The 22,631-nt window shown below is 47.1% G+C and overlaps 2 protein-coding genes across 7 annotated transcripts in view; one reads left to right on the top strand and one right to left on the bottom strand.

Moving 5' to 3' along the window:
• Window positions 1–904: 904 nt before the first annotated feature.
• On the top strand, window positions 905–5,585 carry SPAG4 (sperm associated antigen 4). Its single transcript, XM_079945790.1, has 12 exons — window positions 905–1,229; window positions 1,730–1,831; window positions 2,174–2,240; window positions 2,425–2,486; window positions 2,738–2,781; window positions 3,115–3,140; window positions 3,243–3,351; window positions 3,617–3,692; window positions 3,820–3,935; window positions 4,266–4,433; window positions 4,871–4,960; window positions 5,048–5,585. Exons 1-12 carry the CDS (start codon window positions 920–922, stop codon window positions 5,195–5,197), a joined length of 1,320 nt encoding a protein of 439 aa, XP_079801916.1. The 5' UTR covers window positions 905–919; the 3' UTR covers window positions 5,198–5,585.
• A 903-nt stretch (window positions 5,586–6,488) lies between these two features.
• Window positions 6,489–22,631, bottom strand: part of CPNE1 (copine 1) — a 39,066-nt gene continuing 22,923 nt past the window's right edge. For all 6 annotated transcript variants that reach the window (XM_079943977.1, XM_079943976.1, XM_079943974.1 and 3 more), the window contains 15 exons: window positions 15,539–15,667; window positions 15,261–15,440; window positions 15,033–15,107; window positions 14,863–14,934; window positions 14,644–14,724; window positions 14,385–14,474; window positions 14,177–14,263; window positions 13,959–14,045; window positions 13,806–13,865; window positions 13,593–13,726; window positions 13,433–13,487; window positions 13,142–13,193; window positions 8,896–9,029; window positions 8,516–8,752; window positions 6,489–8,325 (listed from right to left, as the gene is read on the bottom strand). In XM_079943977.1, the coding sequence (XP_079800103.1) occupies window positions 8,185–8,325; window positions 8,516–8,752; window positions 8,896–9,029; window positions 13,142–13,193; window positions 13,433–13,487; window positions 13,593–13,726; window positions 13,806–13,865; window positions 13,959–14,045; window positions 14,177–14,263; window positions 14,385–14,474; window positions 14,644–14,724; window positions 14,863–14,934; window positions 15,033–15,107; window positions 15,261–15,440; window positions 15,539–15,667 (1,614 nt within the window). In that variant the 3' untranslated portion in view covers window positions 6,489–8,184. The remainder of the gene's footprint in view (window positions 8,326–8,515; window positions 8,753–8,895; window positions 9,030–13,141; window positions 13,194–13,432; window positions 13,488–13,592; window positions 13,727–13,805; window positions 13,866–13,958; window positions 14,046–14,176; window positions 14,264–14,384; window positions 14,475–14,643; window positions 14,725–14,862; window positions 14,935–15,032; window positions 15,108–15,260; window positions 15,441–15,538; window positions 15,668–22,631) is intronic.

The following is a 22,631-nucleotide window of genomic DNA, read 5'->3' as shown; positions in this document are numbered from 1 at the left end:
GGGTCTGGGAGAGGAACCCACAGATCCCTGAGGTCAGAGTTCTCTGGCCTAATGACTAGGATGAGAGGAGGGGCCTGAAGGGTTGTAGAGCAAAAGAGACTAAGAAACTAAAAAGACTTTATTGAGAAGTGCTGTGGGTGATCCCTTGCTCCTTAACATTTATTCATTCACAGATATTTGAGCACCTACTACATGCTAGGCCTATCTAGGCACTGGAGGATACAGTAGTGAACAAAACAAAAATCCCTGCCTTCATAAAGTTTACTGCTGTACTGGGAGTAACAGGTTATGGAAAGAGAGGAAGAAAGGAAAGAAAGAAAGAAAGAAAGAAAGAAAGAAAGAAAGAAAGAAAGAAAGAAAGAAAGAAAGAAAGAAAGAAAGAAAGGAAGGAAGGAAGGAAGGAAGGGAGGAAGGGAGGGAGGAAGGGAAGGAAGGAAGGAAGGAAGGAAGGAAGGAAGGGAAGGAAGGAAGGAAGGAAGGAAGAAAGAAAGAAAGAAAGAAAAAGAAAACACATAGCATGTCAGTAATAAGTGCTAAGGAGAAAAACAAAGCAGGAAGGGGGACAGAAATTCTTTTACGCAGAGTGCAGTTTTGGACGGGGTGTCCTGGGAAGTGCTGTGATGTCACTGCTTGCTTTAACCTGGGAAAGAATAAGAGAGACTGCCAAGGCTCCCCAGTGACGTCACGACTAGCTCTGTGACTCCACACCAGAGCGTTCGGCGGAGACCCTGGTCTCCTCTATGAAGTCAGCAGCCAGGCCCAGATATAGGGGAGAGGGTTGGGTCAGGCCGCCGGGCACGCTGGCTGCACGCAGAGTCCTTGGGGTACCGGCGGCGCGCACCTGCTGAGGGAGGGCCGAGGGCCTTGGCGGCTCAGGCGGTGATTCTGGCGTCCGTGAGGGGGGCAGCCCGGGGTCAGGATGCAGCGAAGACCCCGCCCGGGCTCTGCCGCGTTCCCGCACAAGCACACGCCCAACTTCTACAGCGACAACAGCAACAGCTCTATGAGCATCACCTCGGGGGAAAGCTGCGGGCACCGGTCAGCTGGGCCGGAGCCCGGGGAGCCCGAGGGCAGAAGAGGCCGGGGCTCTAGCTGCGGTGAGCCCGCCATGAGCGCTGGAGTGCCCGGAAGAACCACAAAGGCTGAAAGCTCTCGGCTGAAGCCGGCGTCTCGGAGCCACAGTGGGCCGACCGCCTCTGGCGCGGCAACCGTGAGGGGCGGGGCCTCGGGTGCGGGCGGGGTCGAAACCGGGGGAGAGGAGGGGCCTAAGGGGTGGGGCTTGGCGCGGAAGCGGGATAAAACTATCCGGGCGCCTCCTAAGGGGCGGGACCTGTAGGGTGAAAACAGGAGGTACTAGATAAGATGCCCCAAAGGGGGGCCTCGGTGTGGTGGACTGTCCTGGGGAGGGGCGGGGAAAGTCCTGTGATTGGGCACCACTGAGGAGGCGCGGCCTCGGTGTTAGCATGAGTTGGCTACCAGGGAAATGGGGCCGTATCAAGACCTAAGGCTGGGGGCGGGGCCACCGTTTGGGAGGTGGGACCACGTCTAGACTGAGCTTTCTGGGCGCGGGGGCGTCAGAGTGCTGCGAGAGACCCGGGATGGGGCTGCATTGGGACCAAAGCCCCTGAGGCTGCTCTGCTTCTGGGCTGGGGAACCTGCGGCCAGGTGCCGGGGAAACAGCGGGCCTGCGGTGCGCAAGGCCTCAATGGAGCCCCTTGGGCTCCCGCAGAACCGGCTGGCTCTCCCGGTGTCCCTGAGGAGCAGCTCGACCTCTCGACTCTGGATCCGAGGCAGGAGATACCTCCCCCGCGAGTGTCCAAGAGCTTCCTGAGTACGGGCCAGGCCAGCCCAGATCCCCTCTGACCCTCTGGCCCCCCTCTCCGAATTCCGTTTCTCACCTCTGGGGCCCTGGTTTCAGTTCTGAGCCCCCAGCCCGTGTCTGATTCTCCAGCTCTTTCTCTGAGCCCGATCCATCTTCCCTGAGAATGAGAATCCAAATCATTCTCCTCGCCCGCATCTAATTCTCCTAGCCCACACCGCTGTTCCTGAGTCCCTATCCCCGAGCCCCCTTCCTGAGCCCCTTCTGAACCTCGAACACCACGCTCTGTGAGCCCCTCACCTCTCCCCCTCCCTAAGCCTAGTCCCTTCTCTGAGCCCCCTCTCTTCTCCTCAGGCCCACTCTTCCAGGTGCTGAGCGTGTTGTTATCCCTGGTAGGAGGTGTGCTGGTCAGTGTGTACAGGTCAGAGGGAGGGAAAGGGGAGCCCCAGGGGCTGCTCCTTGAGGGGGTGGGGAGCAGGGCCAGACCCGGCTGCGGCTTGAGCCGATTCACACCTGTGTTCACAGGAGCTGGGTCTAGGACACTGGGGTGGGGTCCGTGGGGTTCGCTAGGGTATCGGGGCCTCAGCCTCCCTCCGGTTCTTTAGGGAGGTCTGTTCCGTCCGCTTCCTGCTCACGGCTGTGTCACTGCTGAGCCTCTTTCTGGCAGGTGAGAGGGCAGTGAATTCCCTAGGCCCTAGCCCTGGCTGCTTTGGAGGCAAACGTGGTACATTTTCTCCTGTACCCTTCAGCCCACTCAGTCTCTTCAGAGGCTCACAGCTCCTCACAGTCCCCTTCAGAGCCTTCTAGTCCCCCCCTCAGACTCAGCCCCTTCAAGCCTCTTCTCTCCCCACTGTCCCCTTTATGCCAGGGAAACCCTCTCCCTTCTCTTCCCCTGAGACCAGCCCCCTCTTTCTCCAGCACTCTGGTGGGGACTCCGGTACCTGGCCCCTCCTTTGGAGAATGTGAGTCGGGGAGACTGTCCCGGGGTGGGTGGTTGGCAGGCTGTGAACCTGCAGGTTGTGTGGAGTCCCCTGGGCCGCTGGGAGCAGGGCAGTGCTGGAAGCTATAACCCTAAGGAAAGGCTGGATATAAACAGGAGATTTCTGAAGGATTGTGCCCAGAGGTGCTTGAGGGTCTGTCTCTGAGAGGTCCTGGAAGGGCAGGGCAGGGGGGCAGGGGTTGGCAGTCCTCAGAAGCAAGGCCCTTTGAGTCTGGCCTCCCACACTGAGGTGGGAACAGAGGTGGGTGGGAGCTCAGCAGCACTGTATTTTGTCCCTCCCTCCTCCCTCCAACAGGAACCTAAGGAGATACTGACTCTAAGGTGAGAGAGAGCACCTGGGGTGGGGAGTTGGGGGCCTCAAAGGTGCTGAAGTGTCCAGGGGGACAGGGAGCCAACTGCACCGTGCCAACCTTCTGTCTGCAGCGAATACCACGAGCGCGTGCGCTCCCAGGAGCAGCAGCTGCAGCAGCTCCGGGCTGAGCTGGTTAAACTCCACAAGGAGGTGTCCAGTGTTCGCGCAGCCAACAGCGAGGTGAGCCCCGCAGACTCATCCTGTTCTCAGAACCAGGTCCAGGAGCTCGGGCCCCAGGAGCCTGGCCCCGTGGCTCTGCCCATTGCACAGTCCCGGCCCACCTTGCAGCTCTGCTCCCTGAGTCCTGAGCCTTAAGGCCCTGCCTAGAGCCCCGCCTTTGGAATTTCTCCCGGGGCCCACAAAGTCTATCCCCAGAGAACTCTGCCCCACTATAAAAGCTGCCCGCAAGCCCCGCCCCTCCAGGCCCCGCCCTCTCTCTTTTCAGAGAGTGGCCAAACTCGTATTCCAGAGGCTGAGTGAGGACTTTGTGCGGAAACCCGACTATGCGCTGAGCTCTGTGGGTAAGACTCAGAGACACAGGCAGAACTATGCACATGAGCGGCTCTAGGAGACCAACCTCAAACAGACCCTGCCCCAGCTGTCAGTCAGGCCTAGGAGCCCCTGAGTGGTTGCTTCTCCCTGCTCCAGGAGCCTCCATCGACCTAGAGAAGACGTCCCCCGACTACGAGGATGCGAACACTGCCTACTTCTGGAATCGCTTCAGCTTCTGGAACTATGCGCGACCGCCCACGGTTATCCTGGAGGTGGGCCTGGAACCTAGATCCCTGAACGGGACGTGGGGCGGGACTCTGGGAAAAGGATCCCCGCAGCTCCCCTGGGGTGGGACCTGACTGAACTGAGGGCGTGGCGCCAGGCGGAGCCCTGCTGGGCAGAAGTCCTGGAGGCAGGGCCTGGCTTGTTTGGGGTGAGGCTCTGGGTGAGGCCGAGACGTGATACTGAAGAGACCTGGCCCTACTAGGTACTGGGGCCCTGGGCAGACACCGGGCTGGGGTTGGAGGACTGGGCGGGGCCCATGATGGGGTCAACCTATCCTGTGGTTCTGATGGGCTGTGTGTCTGTCTGCCCGCCTGCAGCCAGATGTGTTCCCTGGGAATTGCTGGGCTTTTGAGGGCGACCAGGGCCAGGTGGTGATCCAGTTGCCGGGTCGTGTGCAGCTGAGCGACATCACTCTGCAGCATCCACCGCCCAGCGTGGCACACACCCGGGGAGCCAAGAGCGCCCCGCGTGACTTCGCAGTCTATGTAAGTGGGGCTGAGGCCAAGGAGGTGGGGGATTTTTGCCTAGAGAGCACAAGGCAGTCATGAAAACTGAGACTACTGAGTCTTTGCTCGCTCATCCATAAAATGGAGATACTACCACTTGCCTCTCAAGGCTGCTGCAGGTTATAATTATAACCATATTCAAATATTAGTTATGGTTTATTGAGTGCTTACTCTGTGCAGAGTACTTTACATGGATTATATATCCTTGCATCCACACAACAACCTATGAAGTGCAAGTGGTCGAACTAAAATTTGCAACTTGATTTCTTTGAGCCCACATTCCACACTATACTATCCTAACACCAAAAAATAAATGAGAATATGCATACAGATACTGAACAGAGTTGGTGCTAAACAGTTACTCTCCCTCCTCCACCTGTGCCTCACTGTTCCTCCACTCATTCTTCACTTACTAGGGCCTCCAGGTTGATGATGAGACTGAAGTTTTCTTGGGGAAATTCACCTTCGATGTGGAGAAATCTGAGATTCAGACTTTCCACCTAGAGGTATGTTTGTCTCACAGTGAAGGAATATTGGGGAGGAAGGCAGTCCTTGGGAGACCAGGCCTTGGCATGATCCATTTGTCTCCCCAGAATGACCCCCCAGCTGCCTTTCCCAAGGTGAAGATCCAGATTCTAAGCAACTGGGGCCACCCCCATTTCACATGCTTGTATCGAGTCCGAGCCCATGGCATTCAAACCTCAGAGGGGGCAGGGGACAGTGCCACAGGGGGGGCCCATTAAACATGCTGATTGTTGGAGTAGAGTGGAGGTCTATGCTGAAAGAAGCTGGATCAGTGCTGGGAGGGCTATTGCGGGAAGAAGGGTGTGTGGCGCTCTAGTTGCCTTTGGTATATAAACATGGTTGGGGGGTCTACCGAAACGCCCTCTTTGAGGGCGCAGCAGTAGATGATGTTTATGGAGTGTTTACCATGTGCACAAGACAGTACTCTGGACGTTATATGCCTTACCCTAACTAATCTTCACAGCCACAGAGGCGGAAGCCACTCAGGTCAGGAAAGTTGCTCAAGGTCACACAGCTAACGAAGAGCTCAAACACAGCAGGACCCCAAGCCTACCACCCTCTTGCAGAGCTGCCAGTCAGCATGAAGCCATGCTTGTGCACCTCAATTCTCACCCCAACTCTTGCTAGGTGCAGGTGGAGGAGGAACTACCCCTTCAGGTAAAAACTAGGGAGACTTGAGAACCTCTAGGAAGCATCTGAGTCAGAGTTGATGCAGGCCTGGTCGCCTTTACTCAGGTTGTCTTTACTGGGACCTGAGTGCACGACTATGCTAGGCACAGTACAGGTGGTCTAGTATTTACCAGTCCCTGCCCTCAAGGACCCTGATAGGGGAGAGACGATGCTCCAGAAAAATGGGAGAATTCATTGATCCAAGAACTCTTCACTCTAAGGGTCAAAAGTAGAATGGGAGGGAAAAAGAGGGAGGAGACGGACATTAAAGGGTTAATGAGTTCTGCCCAGGCCAAGAGGAGAAAAGGAAAACAAGTGTGAACAAAGAAACGTGCAACATCTTGACTATTAGGATCCTTTGTAGTGTGTTCATGTTTTGGAAGAATATATAGACTATTAACAGTGGTTACACCTCTAGAAAGTGGAATGCATGAGTATGTGGGGGGAGTGGAACATGCATCCATCTGTTTAAATTTTGGGGTTATTACTCTTAAAGCCTAAGGTTTTCTAACTAATGAACTAATACAGCTTTTCTAGAGGGCAACTTCATAGTAAGTACCAAAAGCCTTAAATTTTTTTTGCAGTACGCAGGCCTCTCACTGCTGTGGCCTCTCCCGTTGCGGAGCACAGGCTCTGGACGCGCAGGCTCAGCGGCCATGGCTCACGGGCCCAGCCACTCCGCAGCATGTGGGATCTTCCCAGACCGGGGCACGAACTTGTGTCCCCTGCACCGGCAGGCGGACTCTCAACCACTGCGCCAGCAGGGAAGCCCCAAGCCTTAAATTTTTTTATACTTTTTAATCACTGCAATTCCACTTCTAAGCATGGATCCAAAGGATACCTAGGTATAATCTAAGTTAATACTTTAAGGATGTCCATCCTACTGTTGTTCATGAAGGAAAAAACTGGAAATAGTATCTAAGAAGACAAAGTACACTACAAAAATAATATGGAGACAATAGAAATGGTAATATAAGGGCATGTTTAATGTCATGAAAAGTAAATAATGATATATGGATAATTTCTTAAAAAGCAAGCTAGGTTGGTATACATAAAAATTTTTAATTTCCATATCCGAAGAGTTACATAGACCAAAAGATACTATAACTGAAAAGACAATAGCCTTGGAGGAAATATTTTCAACATGTATTAATAACTGAATAACTGTAACAGAATAAGGGCTATAAGGACAACAACAACAATCTATAAAAAGGCTGTTCAGAAGAAATACAATCGACAAATAAACATATAAAATGATACCTAGCCTTCATAAATAAATTCAAACTAAAAATGAGATTTTTTTTGCCTGTCAGATTAACAAAATGGGTAAAAAATTGTTATGAAAGGCAATTTATAATATCTATTAAAATGTTAAATATTCTTATCTTTTGAGCATTTTCACTTGTAGGAATAAATCCTTCAGAAACATTCCTGTAAATGCACAGATAAATGTAGAAGGATATTCCTTACAGCACTGTTTGTTATAACAGAAGAAAACTAGAAGGGACCCAAATCTTGATAAATTAGGGATTGGCTAAATAAGCTATAGTACACTCATACACAGAGTAATACACAAGCATTAGAAAAAATGAGGTCAGCAGTAAGTTCTAATGGATAAAATACCCAAAATATAATAAAAACAAAGTGCAAACAGTATAATATCTATTTAGGGAAAAATCTGTCAGACCTAGAAAATACACCCTGCTCCATAATCTATTTTATACAATATTTATATTTGAAATAATTTTGTACTAACTAGCACACATTTTAAAAACATTTAAAGCATACTAAAATAGTATGTATGGTATGATCCCAATTTTGTAAAACAAAAAAACATGTATCACTAAAAATATGCATAAAGTATTAAAAAATATGCACCAAATATTTTATTGGGACATAGGAGTTTGGGTGATATTTATTTTTTCCTAAAATGAATATACATATTTATTTTCTAGTAAGAAAAAAATTAGCTATTAAAAAATTTAGGCTTATAGCCCATTTTTAGGACTAGAATCACCACTGCTCCATCCCTCCAGGAAGTCTAGCATAGCTCCTGCTCCATCTTAAAACTCACCCCTCCCCTAGCACTTTCCACCTTGTCTGTGTTCACAGCTCAGCTCTGCTCTGAGGCAGGGCAGGCTAGGTGTTTGGCTTACATTCAGTCTTTGCATTTTCAAAAACAGAGTCAGTGTCTCTAGATATGTGACCAGGAATACCCAATTTCTTTGAGTGGGGCTATTATATCAGATGAATCCTTCACTCAACAATCTCTAAGGTCAACAAATAAGCTCAGAGAGAAGTAAATGTGGCTAATAGCAGACTCCCACCCAGAAACACAGAGTGGTAGCAAAGTGTGGTCTTCATTGATCTTTATTGAATGAGAGGCTCCAGGGACAAGCAGGTGAGATCAAGAGTGGCTATAGCAAGTATAAAAGTAAGCATAAAAGTATAAAACATATAAAAGTATAAAACAGGGTTGGGGGACCTTAGGAACACAGGACTGAGGACTGGCCACAGTCTACCCCTCCAAGGGAATCTAGGCCTGAGGGACCTGTGCAGGGCACTTGGCTGCAGGTGGAGGTGCTTTGAGTGGGGCCCAACCTTGGGCCTTGAAGTAGGAGACCAGTTGCGTGGGTACTTCTGCAAGTACAGTCTGCGCCAGTGCCTCTCGAGGGGCCTGCCAAGGAGAAGAGGGGCAGGTTCAGTGATGACCCATGACAGCTTCCCCAGGTCTACATTTCATACCCCAGAAAGGATACAAAATCCAACACCCAACCCTGCCCCAGGCTCAGATGAAAGGGTAAGTATCCCCACTCACATCAGGGAGAGGTGGAAGACTAAACTCCACTGAGCTTGTCCCTACTCACATTCTGGAAGCGGCGGTAGGGCACAAACTGCACTATGTCACGAGCAGCTGCCTCCCCGGAGCGTGTACGCAGGGGTCCACCATCAGCATCCAGCTGCTCCATGGCCTCGAAGTCAGCGCCACCCACACCCACGATGATCACTGACATGGGCAGGAAGGAGGCACGAACCACAGCCTCACGTGTGGCCTCCACATCTGTCACAGCACCATCGGTCAGCAGCAACAGCACGAAGTATTGCTAAGGGCAAGTTCGTTCATATACTGAGGCAGACCCTCTAAACATTCCAGCCACATATTCCCACACTGACAAGAAGCCTCCTGTTACAAGGGAGGCCCTGACCAAGTCCCCTCTCCCCACCCACTACCTCCCATGACCCTCACCGAGGCCGTCCTCTGATGTGCAGCCTGGGCTGCAAACCTAGCCACATGGTTGATGATGGGTGCAAAGTTGGTGGGGCCATAGAGCCGAACTTGGGGCAGGGCCTGGCGGTAAGCATCCACAATGCCCTGGATGCCTAGAGAAGAAAGGCAAAGAATACTGTAAAATACTGGGCCTGTCAGGGTTCAGCTAGTCCTGACATCACTCTATACTGGCCAAGGAGATTTAGGAACCTGGGTGCATTTCATTCAATTATCCCTGTAACCCACAGTTCTACCCACATCATCCCACATCATTGGGTAGAACATCAGTTCTACCCAATCATCCCTGTAACCCACAGTAAACCCAGATTAGGGGGAATCCCCTGAACAAATCTAGGAGTGCTGAGAGCATCAGATTATAACCCACTTAATAAAATAATGAATTATAACCCATTTAATAACATAAGAATCCACAGAGATATTAAATAATGGGAGAGAAGAAAACGTTCTTCCTTAATAAATGTAGAAGGAGAAATTATAGAATCATTTGACAATCAGAGATAACTGATTCAGGCAAGGATCATCAATGGATTCTAAAACTAGAGGGTAAAAACTGATGAGTGATTGGATATTTATACAGCCTCAAAGTATCCTCCCAAAGGATACTTATTAATTAAAAGGGAAAAAAATCAGACTCACACACCTATGGTCAATTACCTTTGATAAAGGAGGCAAGAATATACAATGGAGAAAAGACAGTCTCTTCAGTAAGTGCTGTTGGGAAAGCTGGACGGCCGCGTGCAAACCAGTGAAGTTAGAACACTCCCTCACACCATACACAAAAATAAACTCAAAATGGCTAAAGACTTAAATATAAGACAGGACACCATAAAACTCCTAAAAGAGAACATAGGCAAAACATCCTCTGACATAAATTGTACCAATGTTTTCTTAGGTCGGTCTCCCAAGGAAATAGAAATAAAAGCAAAAATAAACAAATGGGACCTAATCAAACTTACAAGCTTCTGTACAGCAAAGGAAACCGTAAACAAAATGAAAAGACAACCTACAGACTGCGAGAAAATATTTGGAAATGATACGACCGACAAGGGATTAATCTCTAAAATATACAAACAGCTCACACAACTCAGTAACAAAAAAAACAACCCAATCGAAAAATGGGCAAAAGACCTAAACAGACACTTCTTTAAAGAAGACATACAGGGACTTCTCTGGTGGCACAGTGGTTAAGAATCCACCTACCGGGCTTCCCTGGTGGCGCAGTGGTTGAGAGTACCCCTGCCGACGCAGGGGACACGGGTTCGTGCCCCAGTCCGGGAAGATCGCACATGCCGCGGAGCGGCTGGGCCCGTGAGCTGTGGCCGCTGAGCCTGCGCTCCGCAACAGGAGAGGCCACAACAGTGAGAGGCCCACGTACCACAAAAAAAAAAAAAAAAAAAAAAAAAAAAAGAATCCGCCTACTTATGCAGGGGACACGGTTCAAGCCCTGGTCTGGGAAGATCCCACATGCCGTGAAGCAACTAAGCCCATGCACCACAACTACTGAGCCTGTGCTCTAGAGCCCACGAGCCACAACTAATGAAGCCTGCATGCCTAGAGCCCGTGCTCCACAACAATAGAAGCCACCGCAATGAGAAGCCCGTGCACCACAACGAAGAGTAGCCCCTGCTTGCCACAACTAGAGAAAGCCCACATGCAGCAATGAAGACCCAATGCAGCCAAAAATAGATACATTAAAAAAAAAAAAAGACATACAGATGGCCAATAGGCACATGAAAAGATGCTCAACATTGCTAATTATTAGAGAAATGCACGGAATTCCCTGGTGGTCCAGTGGTTAGGACTCTGTGCTTCCACTGCAGGGGGCATGGGTTTGATCCCTGGTCGGGGAACTAAGATCCCACATGCCACGCGGCACAGCCAAAAAATAAAAATTAATTAATTAAAAATGATTAAAAATTAGAATTAAAAAAAGACGTGACACACACACACACACAGTGGAATACTACTCAGCCATAAAAAGGAGTGAAATATTGCCATTTGCATCAACATGGATGGACCTAGAGATTATCACACTAAGTCAGTCAGAAAGAGAAAGACGAATACCATATAATACCACTCATATGTGGAATCTAAAATATGATACAGGGACTTCCCTGGTGGTACAGTGGTTAAGACTGAGCTCCCAATGCACGGGGCCCGGGTTCAATCCCTGGTCAGGGAACTAGATCCCACATGCATGCCGCAACTATGAGTTCGCAGGCCACAACTAATGAGCCTGGTGGCCTCAATTAAGGAGCCCACGAGCTGCAACTAAGGAGCCCGCCTGCCGCAACTAAGACCCAGCGCAACCAAATAAATAAAAAGTGAAATATTTTAAAATATGATACAAATGAACTTGTGTACAAAACAGAAACAGACTCACAGACATAGAAAACAAATTTATGGTTAACAAAGGGGAAAGGGGATAGGGGAGGGATCAATTAGGAGTTTGGGATTAGCCAATACAAATTACTATACATAAAATAGATAAACAACAAGGTCCTACTGTGTAACTCAGGGAACTATATTCAATATCCTGTAATAAGCCATAATGGAAAAGAATATGAGAAAGATATATATGTGTGTGTGTGTATATAAACTGTATTTATATATATAAACTGAATCACTTTGCTGTACACTGGAAACTAACACAACATTGTAAATCAACTATACTTCATAAAAAGAATTTTTTTTAATTACATATAAAGAAAAAAACAGCAGTGGTTGAGAGTCCGCCTGCCGATGCAGGGGATACGGGTTTGTGCCCTGGTCCGGGAAGATCCCACATGCTGCGAAGCGGCTGCGCCCGTGAGCCATGGCCGCTGAGCCTGCGCGTCCGGAGCCTGTTGCTCCGCAATGGGAGAGGCCACAACAGTGAGAGGCCCGCGTACCGCAAAAAAAAAAAAAGAAAAAAACAGACTTGTATAGTAGAGAAACCTGGTAGACTCTACCTTAACCAAGTGATCGAAGTTAATATGACTTGTAAGAGGATAAATCAACATCATGTGCCTCCTGAATACACAGCATGGCTTCTGTGGTATTCCCGCCAAAAATGCATAATTTGAATCTAATTATGAGGAAATATCAGGTAAACGCAAACTGAAGGACATTCTACAAATGATCTGGCCTTTAACCTTAAAAAATGTCAATATCATGAAAGACATGAAGAACTCTGGAAGACAACTGAATGAAACGTGTGATCCAAGATTTTCTTTTGCTATAGAAGAGGACAACTGGAAAATTTTGAATAAATTTTATAGATTGAGTAATAGTATTGTATTGATGTTAATTTCCTGATTTTGAGAATTGCACTGTGGTTATGTAAGAGAATGTCTTTGATTTTAGGGAACACTGAAGTATTCAGGGATAAAGGGCCATGCAGATGATGATGAGTGTAAAGTTGATGGGGCCATGGAGGCAAACTTGGGGCAGGGATTATTCACCACAGTTCTCAAACATTTCTGGAAAAAAAATGTATATATATATAGAGAGAGAGAGAGAGGAGGAAGAGAGAAAATCTGAGTGAGAGAATGACACAGCAAATGTGGTAAAATGTCCATGTCTGAGGAATCTGGATGAAGGTAAACAACAGCCCCTGTGACCCAGGCCCTGACCCCGGATCCCCAGTGACCTGAATCCCTGTAATTATTCTTGCAACTTTTCTCTAAGTCTGAACCCATGTCAAAAATAAAAACCCAGGTCAGATCAGGTCAGGTCAAGTTTTCCACTTCAGCTTGTTGCTCTTGTGTGGGTGCTAGGGAAACACTGGGTTTGGCCCTCTCTAGACAAAAGAGTGTGGGGCAAAAAGTACCATGAATAGAGCTGCAGGGAGGCACCAAGGCTTCCACTGATGCCCTGTGAGCTTCTAGGCAAAGATAATAATGATAATATAATAGCTCTCATAGTTTAGAGAACACTTAGTATATGCCAGGCTTACTGCTTCAAACTTTATATGCATCTTCTTAAATACTCAATATCCTATAATATTTAGTCTTATTATGAAGCCAAAGCACACAAAAGCTAAGCAACTGGCCCCAAGTCATATGATTAGCAAGTGGCAGGATGAAGATTTGACTCCAGAGGCCTAGCTCTAAAATCCACTCCTCTGGCCAATGGAGTCAGGTGTCTATCTCCCCACCCCCATTCTCCCTTGCCTCTCTAGATATGGACAGATATACCTTACGCTGGAGGATCGGGGACTTACCTGCACAGTAGGGGTTATTAGGGTTGAAGTTCAAGGCAAATTCATGGGAGACCTGAGGGCAAGAAAAAAATGAGGTTCTTTCCCCATGACCACTTTTGTGCTAAGAAAAAGGGCATTATGGTACGTACCAAGCAACATACAGAGATATTTAGTCCTGAGCATTTGTTATATACATGCCTGTAAGGATACATCCCTGCAACTCCGGGATGCCAAGCAGCAAGTTTACCACATCCCCCAAAATCAGGACCCTGAAACTAAAAACAGGAGTAGGGGAGGGGAAAAAACACTCACCTGCCAGTCAGGGGGTACCTGGGCCCCAAATCCAAATGCTGGGAACAGCTTGTCCCTGTGGGAAGACAGTGAATGGGGGAAGAAGCAGTGAGAGGACCATGAGCCCAGAGGCTAAAGCATCTGCAGGAAGTGGGGACGGGCAAGAGACAAAGTTACTTACGAATCATAGTCCTGAACCACACTGCCCACACTCCACAGTGCTGTCAGGTACTCATTGACCCCTGTTGGGCTCAGGTAGTGCAGGGAATCAGGTGAGGAAGGGTCTCCATTGGAGCCCGTGAAGTCCACACCCACCTGGGAGAAGAAGAGGAGGGGAGCTGAAGGCCACCTTGCACCCTGGATCTGTTCTCCTGCCCCTGATGAAGCAACTTACAGTGAAGTTGATTTGACAGCCTCCCATCACATAGTCCAAGAATGAATATTCTGTTTCTACCTGTAGATGAAACCATGGTCATAGCTGGAGTGAAGGGGTTGGGGTCACGGAGCTTAGAAGTCAGAGACTGGGTCACATGGGCTATTGTCTCACCTGACAAATCTTGACACAGATAGTTCCAGAGTTCTTGTAGCTTTTCTTTTTCTGCTGTTTCTCAAGGTGGATGCATTCAAACTCAGCCTGGTAAGGAAAGAAAAATTAGAGTAGGAAACTTCTAGAGCATTAGCTAGGATTGGAGCTGCCCTGCCCTCCCTCTCTTCCTGGAGCTGTAGCCCCTAGGCCCACCTCAATACCCCTGAGCCAGCACTCACTGGGACTGCTTGCAGCTGGGCCAAGCTGGTGTGGAAGGTACCAATGAGGTCATGTGAACCATCACTGTCATAATCTGAGCATCGCACCTAGGAGGGAAGGTGTGTGTGTGTGTGTATATAAAGACCAGGAGGCAAGTGGCAGGTGAGAATAAATCCCTCCCCAGGCTCTCTGCCCCTGCTCAGTCCACTCAGGAGGCAAGCTCCTCACCTGGATGGGTGTGTTGGGGTCTCCCCCACAGAAATGTTGAAGGGGAACAGAGAAGCGCTTCCAAGTAGGGTTCAGGTTGTTCTTGATGACCTGAAGGTGGAGGGCAAGGCCTCTAGTGAGCTCTGCGTTGGCATGTGGGGAGCTGCCATTCTTCTTACCCATATGCAGACTCTTTAGCCCTGTGCTCCAAACCCTGGTAATCACAAGCCCCAGGAGATTCTCTCCTACCCCATCATACCCAATCCCAGGGGTCTCACACCTCAGATCTGTATGCCAGGTGCCATTTCCCATCACCCTGATGGAAAAACTCCAAGAACGGATCCGATTTTCCCAGGAAGTCCTGTCAATATCACAGAGACCGCAGTTTAGACTCAGGCACCTGACAACCACTATGAAAGACCTTCCCACCCTTCCCCTTCCAACACACCATCCCTGTCCGCTTAATTCTTGAACTCCCAAGACCTCCTTCCACACACACCTTCTTATCTAGGTTTCTGGCCTCCACCTCCATGGTCACTACACGACTATCCTTTAGCTCCTGAGCTGAGACCTAGGTAGGGGAAGAAGCAGGAGACTGTACCATCTCATGAATTCCTCATGGATATAAGTACACAACCACCCACAAACCCCAGCAGAGTTCCTCCTTACCGTGATGGTCCCTCGCCCAGCAGGTTTTCCAGGCTTCAGCATCAAGGGTAGAGTTAGTATCCGACTGGACACAATCTGGGGCAGAGCAGGGGTGGGTGGGGTACCAAGGTCTCAGACAAGGCTAGGTCCTGTTTGACCCCAACCTCCAAGTTCCAAGCAGTCTGGTTTATCTGACAGTGCTCTTACTTAACCTGTGTCTGAAGGATTCTAATCCCTGGCTCTGCATACCTGTCCTAGGGAACACTCAGCCCCTCCTAGGAAGTCATCATCCCCCAGCTCAGGCGTCTTGTTGTCTATGTCATAGATGCCAAATCGGAGCTTTTGGACTGTTTCAAAGTGGTACTCAAGCTGCAGAGTCTTGGAGAACTCAGGGCTCGAACAGTTCCGTATTCGCTCAGTCCGGCCAAGCTGTGGGCAGAAGCCAATAAGCATCACAGTCATGCACCTTCCAACCCAAAAGAGTCCTAGCCTCCCTCCACAACTTTATCCCCCATAGTCCTTCTTACCTCAGCCCATTTGCCCCCTCCCACATCCTGTAAAAGGACGCAGAGTGGGTCAGACTTGGAGCTGATGTCCTTGTCAATGAGGTGGTCACATGAAATGGACAGCTGAACCAAGGTCACGCAGTGGGCCATCTGGGGGGAAAAAAGACCTGAATCAAGCACCTTCCTCACCCCTCCCTGACTGTAGGTCCCAACTTGTAAAGTCAGCTGGCTTCAACCAGGCAGGGCTGAGCCTGTGTCTACCCCCATGACACTCAAGGAAGAGAAGGCCCTATAGCTTCCATATTCCTCCAATCCCCCTGGGTAAGCTCAATGGGATGGGAGATGGTGGTTACAACCAACCCTGGTCCAAGAATATGATGAGAAGATGCAGAAAAAGTGTACTGGCCTCCAACAACAACTTTGACCCCAAACTAGTCCTCAGCCCAAAACTGGTCCCTATCCTAATAATATTCCCCAGACCCAGACTCCAACCCTGATCTTCTCACAGACCAATGAATCTCACTCTGATGCCTTTACTGGCCCCAGACCAGGCCCTAATCCAAGTTCCAAGCCCAATATTGCCCCCAATACAGCCATGATCTAGATTCTGCTCCCCAAAGTCTCTTCCTCCAATGATTTCCCACTAACCCTGGGGCCCTACACCTTGAGGCAGAGTTATGATCCCCCACACGGATTCTCCTAGCCTATAATCAGCTGTTCAGGTCCAACTCCTATTTTTTTTTTTTGCAGTATGCGGGCCTCTCACTGTTGTGGCCTCTCCCGTTGCGGAGCACAGGCTCCGGACGCGCAGGCTCAGCGGCCATGGCTCACGGGCGCAGCCGCTCCGCGGCATGTGGGATCTTCCCGGACCGGGGCACGAACCCGTGTCCCCTGCATCAGCAGGCAGAGTCTCAACCACTGCGCCACCAGGGAAGCCCCAACTCCTCACTATTTGCACTACCTAGTCCAAGCCATCATCATCTCTCACCAGGCTTACTGCATTACCCTCTTTTTACAGGTCTCCCTTATCCTATGCCATCCTCACCTCTACTCCCTCATCCTCACACCAACAGGCTACTCTCAATACAGCAACCAGGGTGATCCTGTTAAAACATAGGTCATGTCATACCTCTACCCAAACCCAATAATGATTTCCCATTGCTTAGAAAAAATCCAAACTCTGCATTGGCCTACAAGGTTTTGAAAGATCTAGATCTCTCTAACTTGATCTCCTAACACCTTCTTGCTCACTCCATTCTGGCAACACAGGTCTGCTTGTCATTCCTCAAATATGCTTGTTTCTACCTCAATGCCTAGAATTTTCTTCCCTCATATAACCCACACGGCTTGCTGTTCCTCACATTCTCTCTAGGTCTCTATTCAAAATCATCTTCTTGGGCTTCCCTGGTGGCACAGTGGTTAAGAATCTGCCTGCCAATGCAGGGGACACGGGTTCGAGCCCTGGTCTGGGAATATCCCACACACCGTGGAGCAACTAAGCCCGTGCGCCACAACTACTGGGCCTGCAACTCTAGAGCCTGCGAGCCACAACTACTGAAGCCTGTGCTCCTAGAGCCTGTGCCCTGAAACAAGAGAAGCCACTGCAGTGAGAAGCCCCCGCACCGCAACAAAGAGTAGCCCCCGCTCGACGCAACTAGAGAGAAAGCCCGCGCGCAGCAACGAAGACCCAACGCAGCCCAAAATAAATTAAAAAAAAAATAATCTTCTCCAGTTTGAAGGAAAAGTTTCTCCTTTTCTGGCCACTCTAAAATTTCAACCCTACTACCACTGATACATCACATACCCATTTCCTGTTTTTTCTATTTAGCATTTATCACTGTCTAATATACTATATATATTTATGTAATTTGTCTTCCCCACTAGAATGTAACCTCCATGAGGGAAGGGATATCTGTCTGTTCTATTCACTGCTCTGTCTCAAGCACCTAATAAATATTTGCTGCATGAAATCCAAAAGGCCATCTCCAGTCTCTGCTCCCAGCTTAGCCATCTCCAAACTGACTGGCAATCAAACAGCACCAAGGTTCTCCATCCATTCCTTTTGCTAGAAACACTACCTTCTTGCATGGATCACCATGACTCCCATATAAACCCCGCCTCCTAAGTCACCATAACAGTTATCCTCAGACTCCTCACTAACCCTATGTCCCCCCGACCGATACGCCTGCGACCATCTGTACCAAGAGTGCAGACGAAGTCAGATCTCTCACCCAGCTTCACTCAGCATTCCAGGTTTCCCAGCACTATACCCCAGGACGCCTCCAGCCTCAACCTCCCCTAAACTGACCCTCAGTCAATCCCTCTCCCAACCCTGCCCAGTTAGTGCTATTCCCATCTTAGTGCCTCATGGTCTCTGTCTTGAATGCTGTTATCAACCAAAATTGGAATGATTCTTAGAGTTCAACTTGCTTCACATACCGTCCCCTCCATAGCACCTCAGTCTCTGCTTGAATGCACCCAATGATGGAAAACCCACCACTCTTATAATCCAATCATCAGAAAGTCCTGCTCCATAAAGTCCTACCCAAACTAACCCAAGTCTGTTGAATTCTCACTTCTACGCATTATTCCTATTTCTTCCCATCTAAAATTCCACAAGAAAGCCTTATTCCGTCTCCCTCTGAGAACCATCTGATACCTGGAAGCAGTGAACTGCAAGCTAAAATCTGGAGAAATAGCCCCAGTTCTTTTGAATATTGCCACTAGAATGTGGCTTTTAGACTTCTGACCAGCCTGATCACTGCTTTGGAGGTTCCCCAAGGACAGATCCAGAGCACAATACATACTCCTGAGGGAACAGAACCACAACTTCCCCCGTCATAATCCGACTCCATGCTTCTCACCTCACACATTCTCTCAGGCAGTGTTTGCATAGTACAGAGACAAATAAAGAAGAATGATCATTTCACCGTTGCTCAGAACAGTAAAAAACCTGAGACCACTTAAAGGTCTACCAATTAGGTGGTGACTAAGTAAATTACGGTACTTAGTCAATGGAATGCCAAGTAGCGGGTAAATAAACAATTAAGGCAGAAGTATACTGGTATCATATGAAAAAATAAAGTTGCAAAAAAATGGTAAGAAGACTATAACCCCATTTTAAACTTCAATTGTATGTGTATATACAATAGATTTAAATACATATACAAAATAAATACACACAAAAAATGGAAGACACACCAAATAAATGCAACTTTTAGGTACACCTCAGAGGAATGGAATAAAGGTGAGAATTTTACACACTCTTATACACTTCTGTATTGTTTCAATATTTTATACTGTTTGTTTTGTATTTTTTAAAGGGACTCATCAGCTTTTTGCCCTAATCCACACCTCATGTCCTCATGACAATTCATTCTAACCCCAAAGCCTCTATACCTTCACTTCAACAACTTCTACCTAACTTCAGGCCCCATTGTTTCTTGCCTCCTCCCTGGTTTTTAAAACATCCATACCAGTGCCTTACCTAGTCATCCCTGACGCCAGCTTCCAGAAAATCTCTAACTAGAAGCCCTGTATAGTAGCTGCTCATGGCCCTTAGTTTCAAAGCCTAACTCCCTAGCATGGCCACCTTGTGGCACAACTCCAGAGGGCCCATCTATACAGAACTAAGTAATTGTCTAATACGATGACCCTGCACCTGTAATTCAACCTTCAAAGCCCTTCTTAGACTGTTCTACCTCCTGCCGTTCCACCATCCACCCAACTAGTCATCCAAAGCTATTTCTCGTTTCTCAAACACACAGACACAACACACGCTGATACCTCTGACTTTTCTGCCTAGCAAATGCCTTGTCATCCATGGTTATGCTGTGACATTATTCTTATATGAAGTTTTGCCCACCTTCCCCAGGTTGGATTTATCTCTCCTCTGGATGACTGCAGTGGTTTCTTCACCAGTTTTTCTGTATGTGTGTGTTTGCACATGCACGTGCATGCGCGCGGACACACACATACACACTCACAGCGTTTATTAGCCAAACAGAAACCAGCTCATGCCGCTTCTCTGCTTAAAACTCTGGAATGGCTTCCCAAAACACTCAAAATAAAATCCAAAGTTCTTACCATGGTCTACAAAGCCCTGCAAGATCTGACCATCACCTAACTAATCATCTAGTCATGCAAGTACGTTCCAGCCAGGTTTCATTTCTGATCCACATACACGCAACATCAATCTCATTCCCCATCTCAGGGGCTCTGCACTGTCTTCCCCCACATACACTCCAGAAAACAAATAAGCTGTATTAGAGTAGGAACTATGTCTGGTTCGCCTACCTCTATATGTACAATACCTACAACAGTACCTATCCTATAGTAGGTACTCAGTAAATATTTAGTGACTTAACGGTGAAACCACTACATCAGAATTTTTACTTTTGTCTGTCTACCCTCATAATCTTGGCTCCTTGGAACTGGGGCTAGGTATTATTTCTGTATCCCTAATACTAATGCTTAGTTGGTACTCATAACCATTTACTGAATAAATGGTAAATGTGCTTCTGCTCAACTCAAACCTTCATGCCTTTTCCATTTGAACTAATGTCCAGCAGTAATGCAGAAGTTGTACTCTTCTACAATGCAGGACTCCTAGAATTCAATGTTAAATGATAGTCAATTAAAAAATGGGCAAAAAAATTGATCTGATACTTCATAAAGGAAAATATATGAATTGGAAATAATCAAAGGAAGTGATCAATAGCACTAGTTATCAACGAAATACAAACTAAAACCACAATGAGATACTACTACATACCCATCACAATGGCTAAAAGTAAAAAACTGACAATACCAAATGTTAGCAAGGATGTGGAATTCTCATACGTTGTTAGTGAAGGCACTAAATGTACCATTTTGACGGTCTGGCAGCTTATTAGAAAACCAAACGTATATCTAGCCCAAGAGCAATTACACTCTAGATTTTTATCCAAAATAAATAAAAACATTATGTTCACAAAAAGATTTGTACATGAATGTTCATGGCAGCTTTATTCATAATAGCCAAAAATCTGAAACAGCCCAGTTGTCCATCAATTTGAGAATGGATAAACAAACCATAATGTTTGTATATGTAATAGAAAACTACTCAGCAAAAGAAGAAACAAACTATTAATATCTGCAACATGGATGAACCTGAAGCATAAAATGCATAGTTACACTTTATAAAGTTTTATGACAGGCAAAACTAATCTATAGTGAAAAAATTCAGAATAGTGGTTGTTCTTCCCCTGTCCCCCAGGGGAGGGGGAGGTATTAACTGCGAAGAGGCAGAAGAGAACTCTAGGGAGAATGTGAAAGTCCTTTACCTAGGTAGGAATGTGAGTCATAGGTGAATTTGTCATTTTCATCCAATGGTACACTTAAGGTATATACATCCTACTGCATGTAAATTTTATCAACCCCTACCCCAAACCCATAAACAAATATTCAGCTCAGGATAAGGCATACGGAAATATTTATGGGTGAAGTGTGCTGATGCTCGCAACTTCTATGAAATGCACCGAAAATTAAAATGGTGTGCTGAATGGATAGATGTGGTAAAACAAATATAGGAAAATATAAACTGTAGAATCTAAATGGTGGATACATGGGAATTCACTGTATCATTTTTTCAACTTTTCTTATGTTGAAAGTTTTCATAATAAAATGTTGGGGAAAAATTTAAATGGAGGGCTACAGGTTTATCCCTGATAAAGACTTTGTTGTGGGCCTTCCTTGGTGGTCCAGTGATTAAGACTCCGAGCTTCCACTGCAGGGGGCACGGGTTTGATCCCTGATCCCACATACCGCGCAGCACGGCCAAAAAAAAAAAAAAAAGTTGTGAACTATGAGAGCATTAGCAGTAATTAACTGTGGTGGTAAGATCACAGGCAACAACTGGAACTGCTGCCCTTCCCCTCACTCCATAACTTCTGAAAGATCCCAGAAAGAGATGCTTTTGGTGGGGGCCAAATACATGCAGAGGGTCAGGAGCTTCCTCCTGTGCTAAGCCTCTATTTCTAATAGACTATTCTTTTCTAGTCTGTTAGCATTTCTACCACTTTCTCCACAGCTGGTCCTATTCTATCTTTTTTCAGTTTCTTCTCTGCCCAGACTAAAACCCCAACCAGAATGCTGTGGGCCCACATATGCCCCAGGAGCACACGGGGCTAGATTTCATTCTGAGAGGTCAGAGCTTCCTGGATAACTACAGTTTTGTTTTTTCACAAATCTGACTTCTACTTTCTCATTGGAATTAGTGACTCTTATAAGCAAATCTTTATAATGTGCAGTTTTCTATCCTTTGAGTCATATTCCCTTTAAATCATCTAATGCATGAGATTATTAGTATCTCCTAAATCCTGTTTATCTCCTTTAAAATTTACCTCCAAACCTACCTCTGTTTGGAAATCTTCTGTAATTAAAACTAGTTCATGTCACTCTTCTGTCCCCTATCCCTTTAACAGGTACATACGTTACATCAGCCTCATTTACCTTTCATCTAGTCTCATTAATCTCATGGGATTGTCAGCATCCTTTATAGGACTGGAGCTTTACAGTTTATTAAATATTACATTTAAGTGACTCAATAAAAGGAGTCTCAGAAATTTTTTTCATTTATTTTTGTAAGAGACATCTGGCTAATACTCGCCAGGTCTTTGTGCACTCTCTTCTGAATCAGCGTATCTTGCCTGGATGTCTGTAATAGTCTCCTTCTGGTCTCCCCATTTCCACTCTCAGTCCCTGCCGATCTCTTTTCCATATTGAAATCAGAGATCTTCCCTGATTCCAAACCAACAAAACCCAGCTTCTCATAAACCTATCAAAATGTGTAACTTACTTGCTTATTATCTATTTCCCTACCAGATTATATAAATTCAATAGGGGATGGACCAGATCTGTCTTATTTCCATTCCAGTGACTCATACATAGCAGGTGCTTTATAAATAACTGCTGAACTAATGCTAAAAGAAAGGAGTGATAATCCAAGGATTCTCAGAAATAACCCAAATCTAGCCCTGGCCTGCTGCAGAAGCCATCAAGGGAGAAGTGAGCTTTCCAGGAATATTCAATACAAAAGCCAGCTTGTTATCTCTGTTTGCACCCACAATCCACA

Source organism: Stenella coeruleoalba (assembly GCF_951394435.1).
Source record: "Stenella coeruleoalba genome assembly, chromosome: 15".
In the NCBI taxonomy this organism is placed as follows: Eukaryota; Metazoa; Chordata; class Mammalia; order Artiodactyla; family Delphinidae; genus Stenella; species Stenella coeruleoalba.
Note: the sequence above shows the minus strand (reverse complement) of the source record. Positions and strands in the feature narration are given on the sequence as shown.

Excerpts from the sequence above, each read along its gene's own strand:
- SPAG4 (XM_079945790.1), top strand. The coding sequence starts at position 920 with ATGCAGCGAAGACCCCGCCCGGGCTCTGCCGCGTTCCCGCACAAGCAC. Across the intron at positions 2,487-2,737 it reads GCTGAGCCTCTTTCTGGCAG|CACTCTGGTGGGGACTCCGG; the intron begins GTGAGAGGGCAG and ends CTCTTTCTCCAG. Across the intron at positions 3,141-3,242 it reads AAGGAGATACTGACTCTAAG|CGAATACCACGAGCGCGTGC; the intron begins GTGAGAGAGAGC and ends TTCTGTCTGCAG.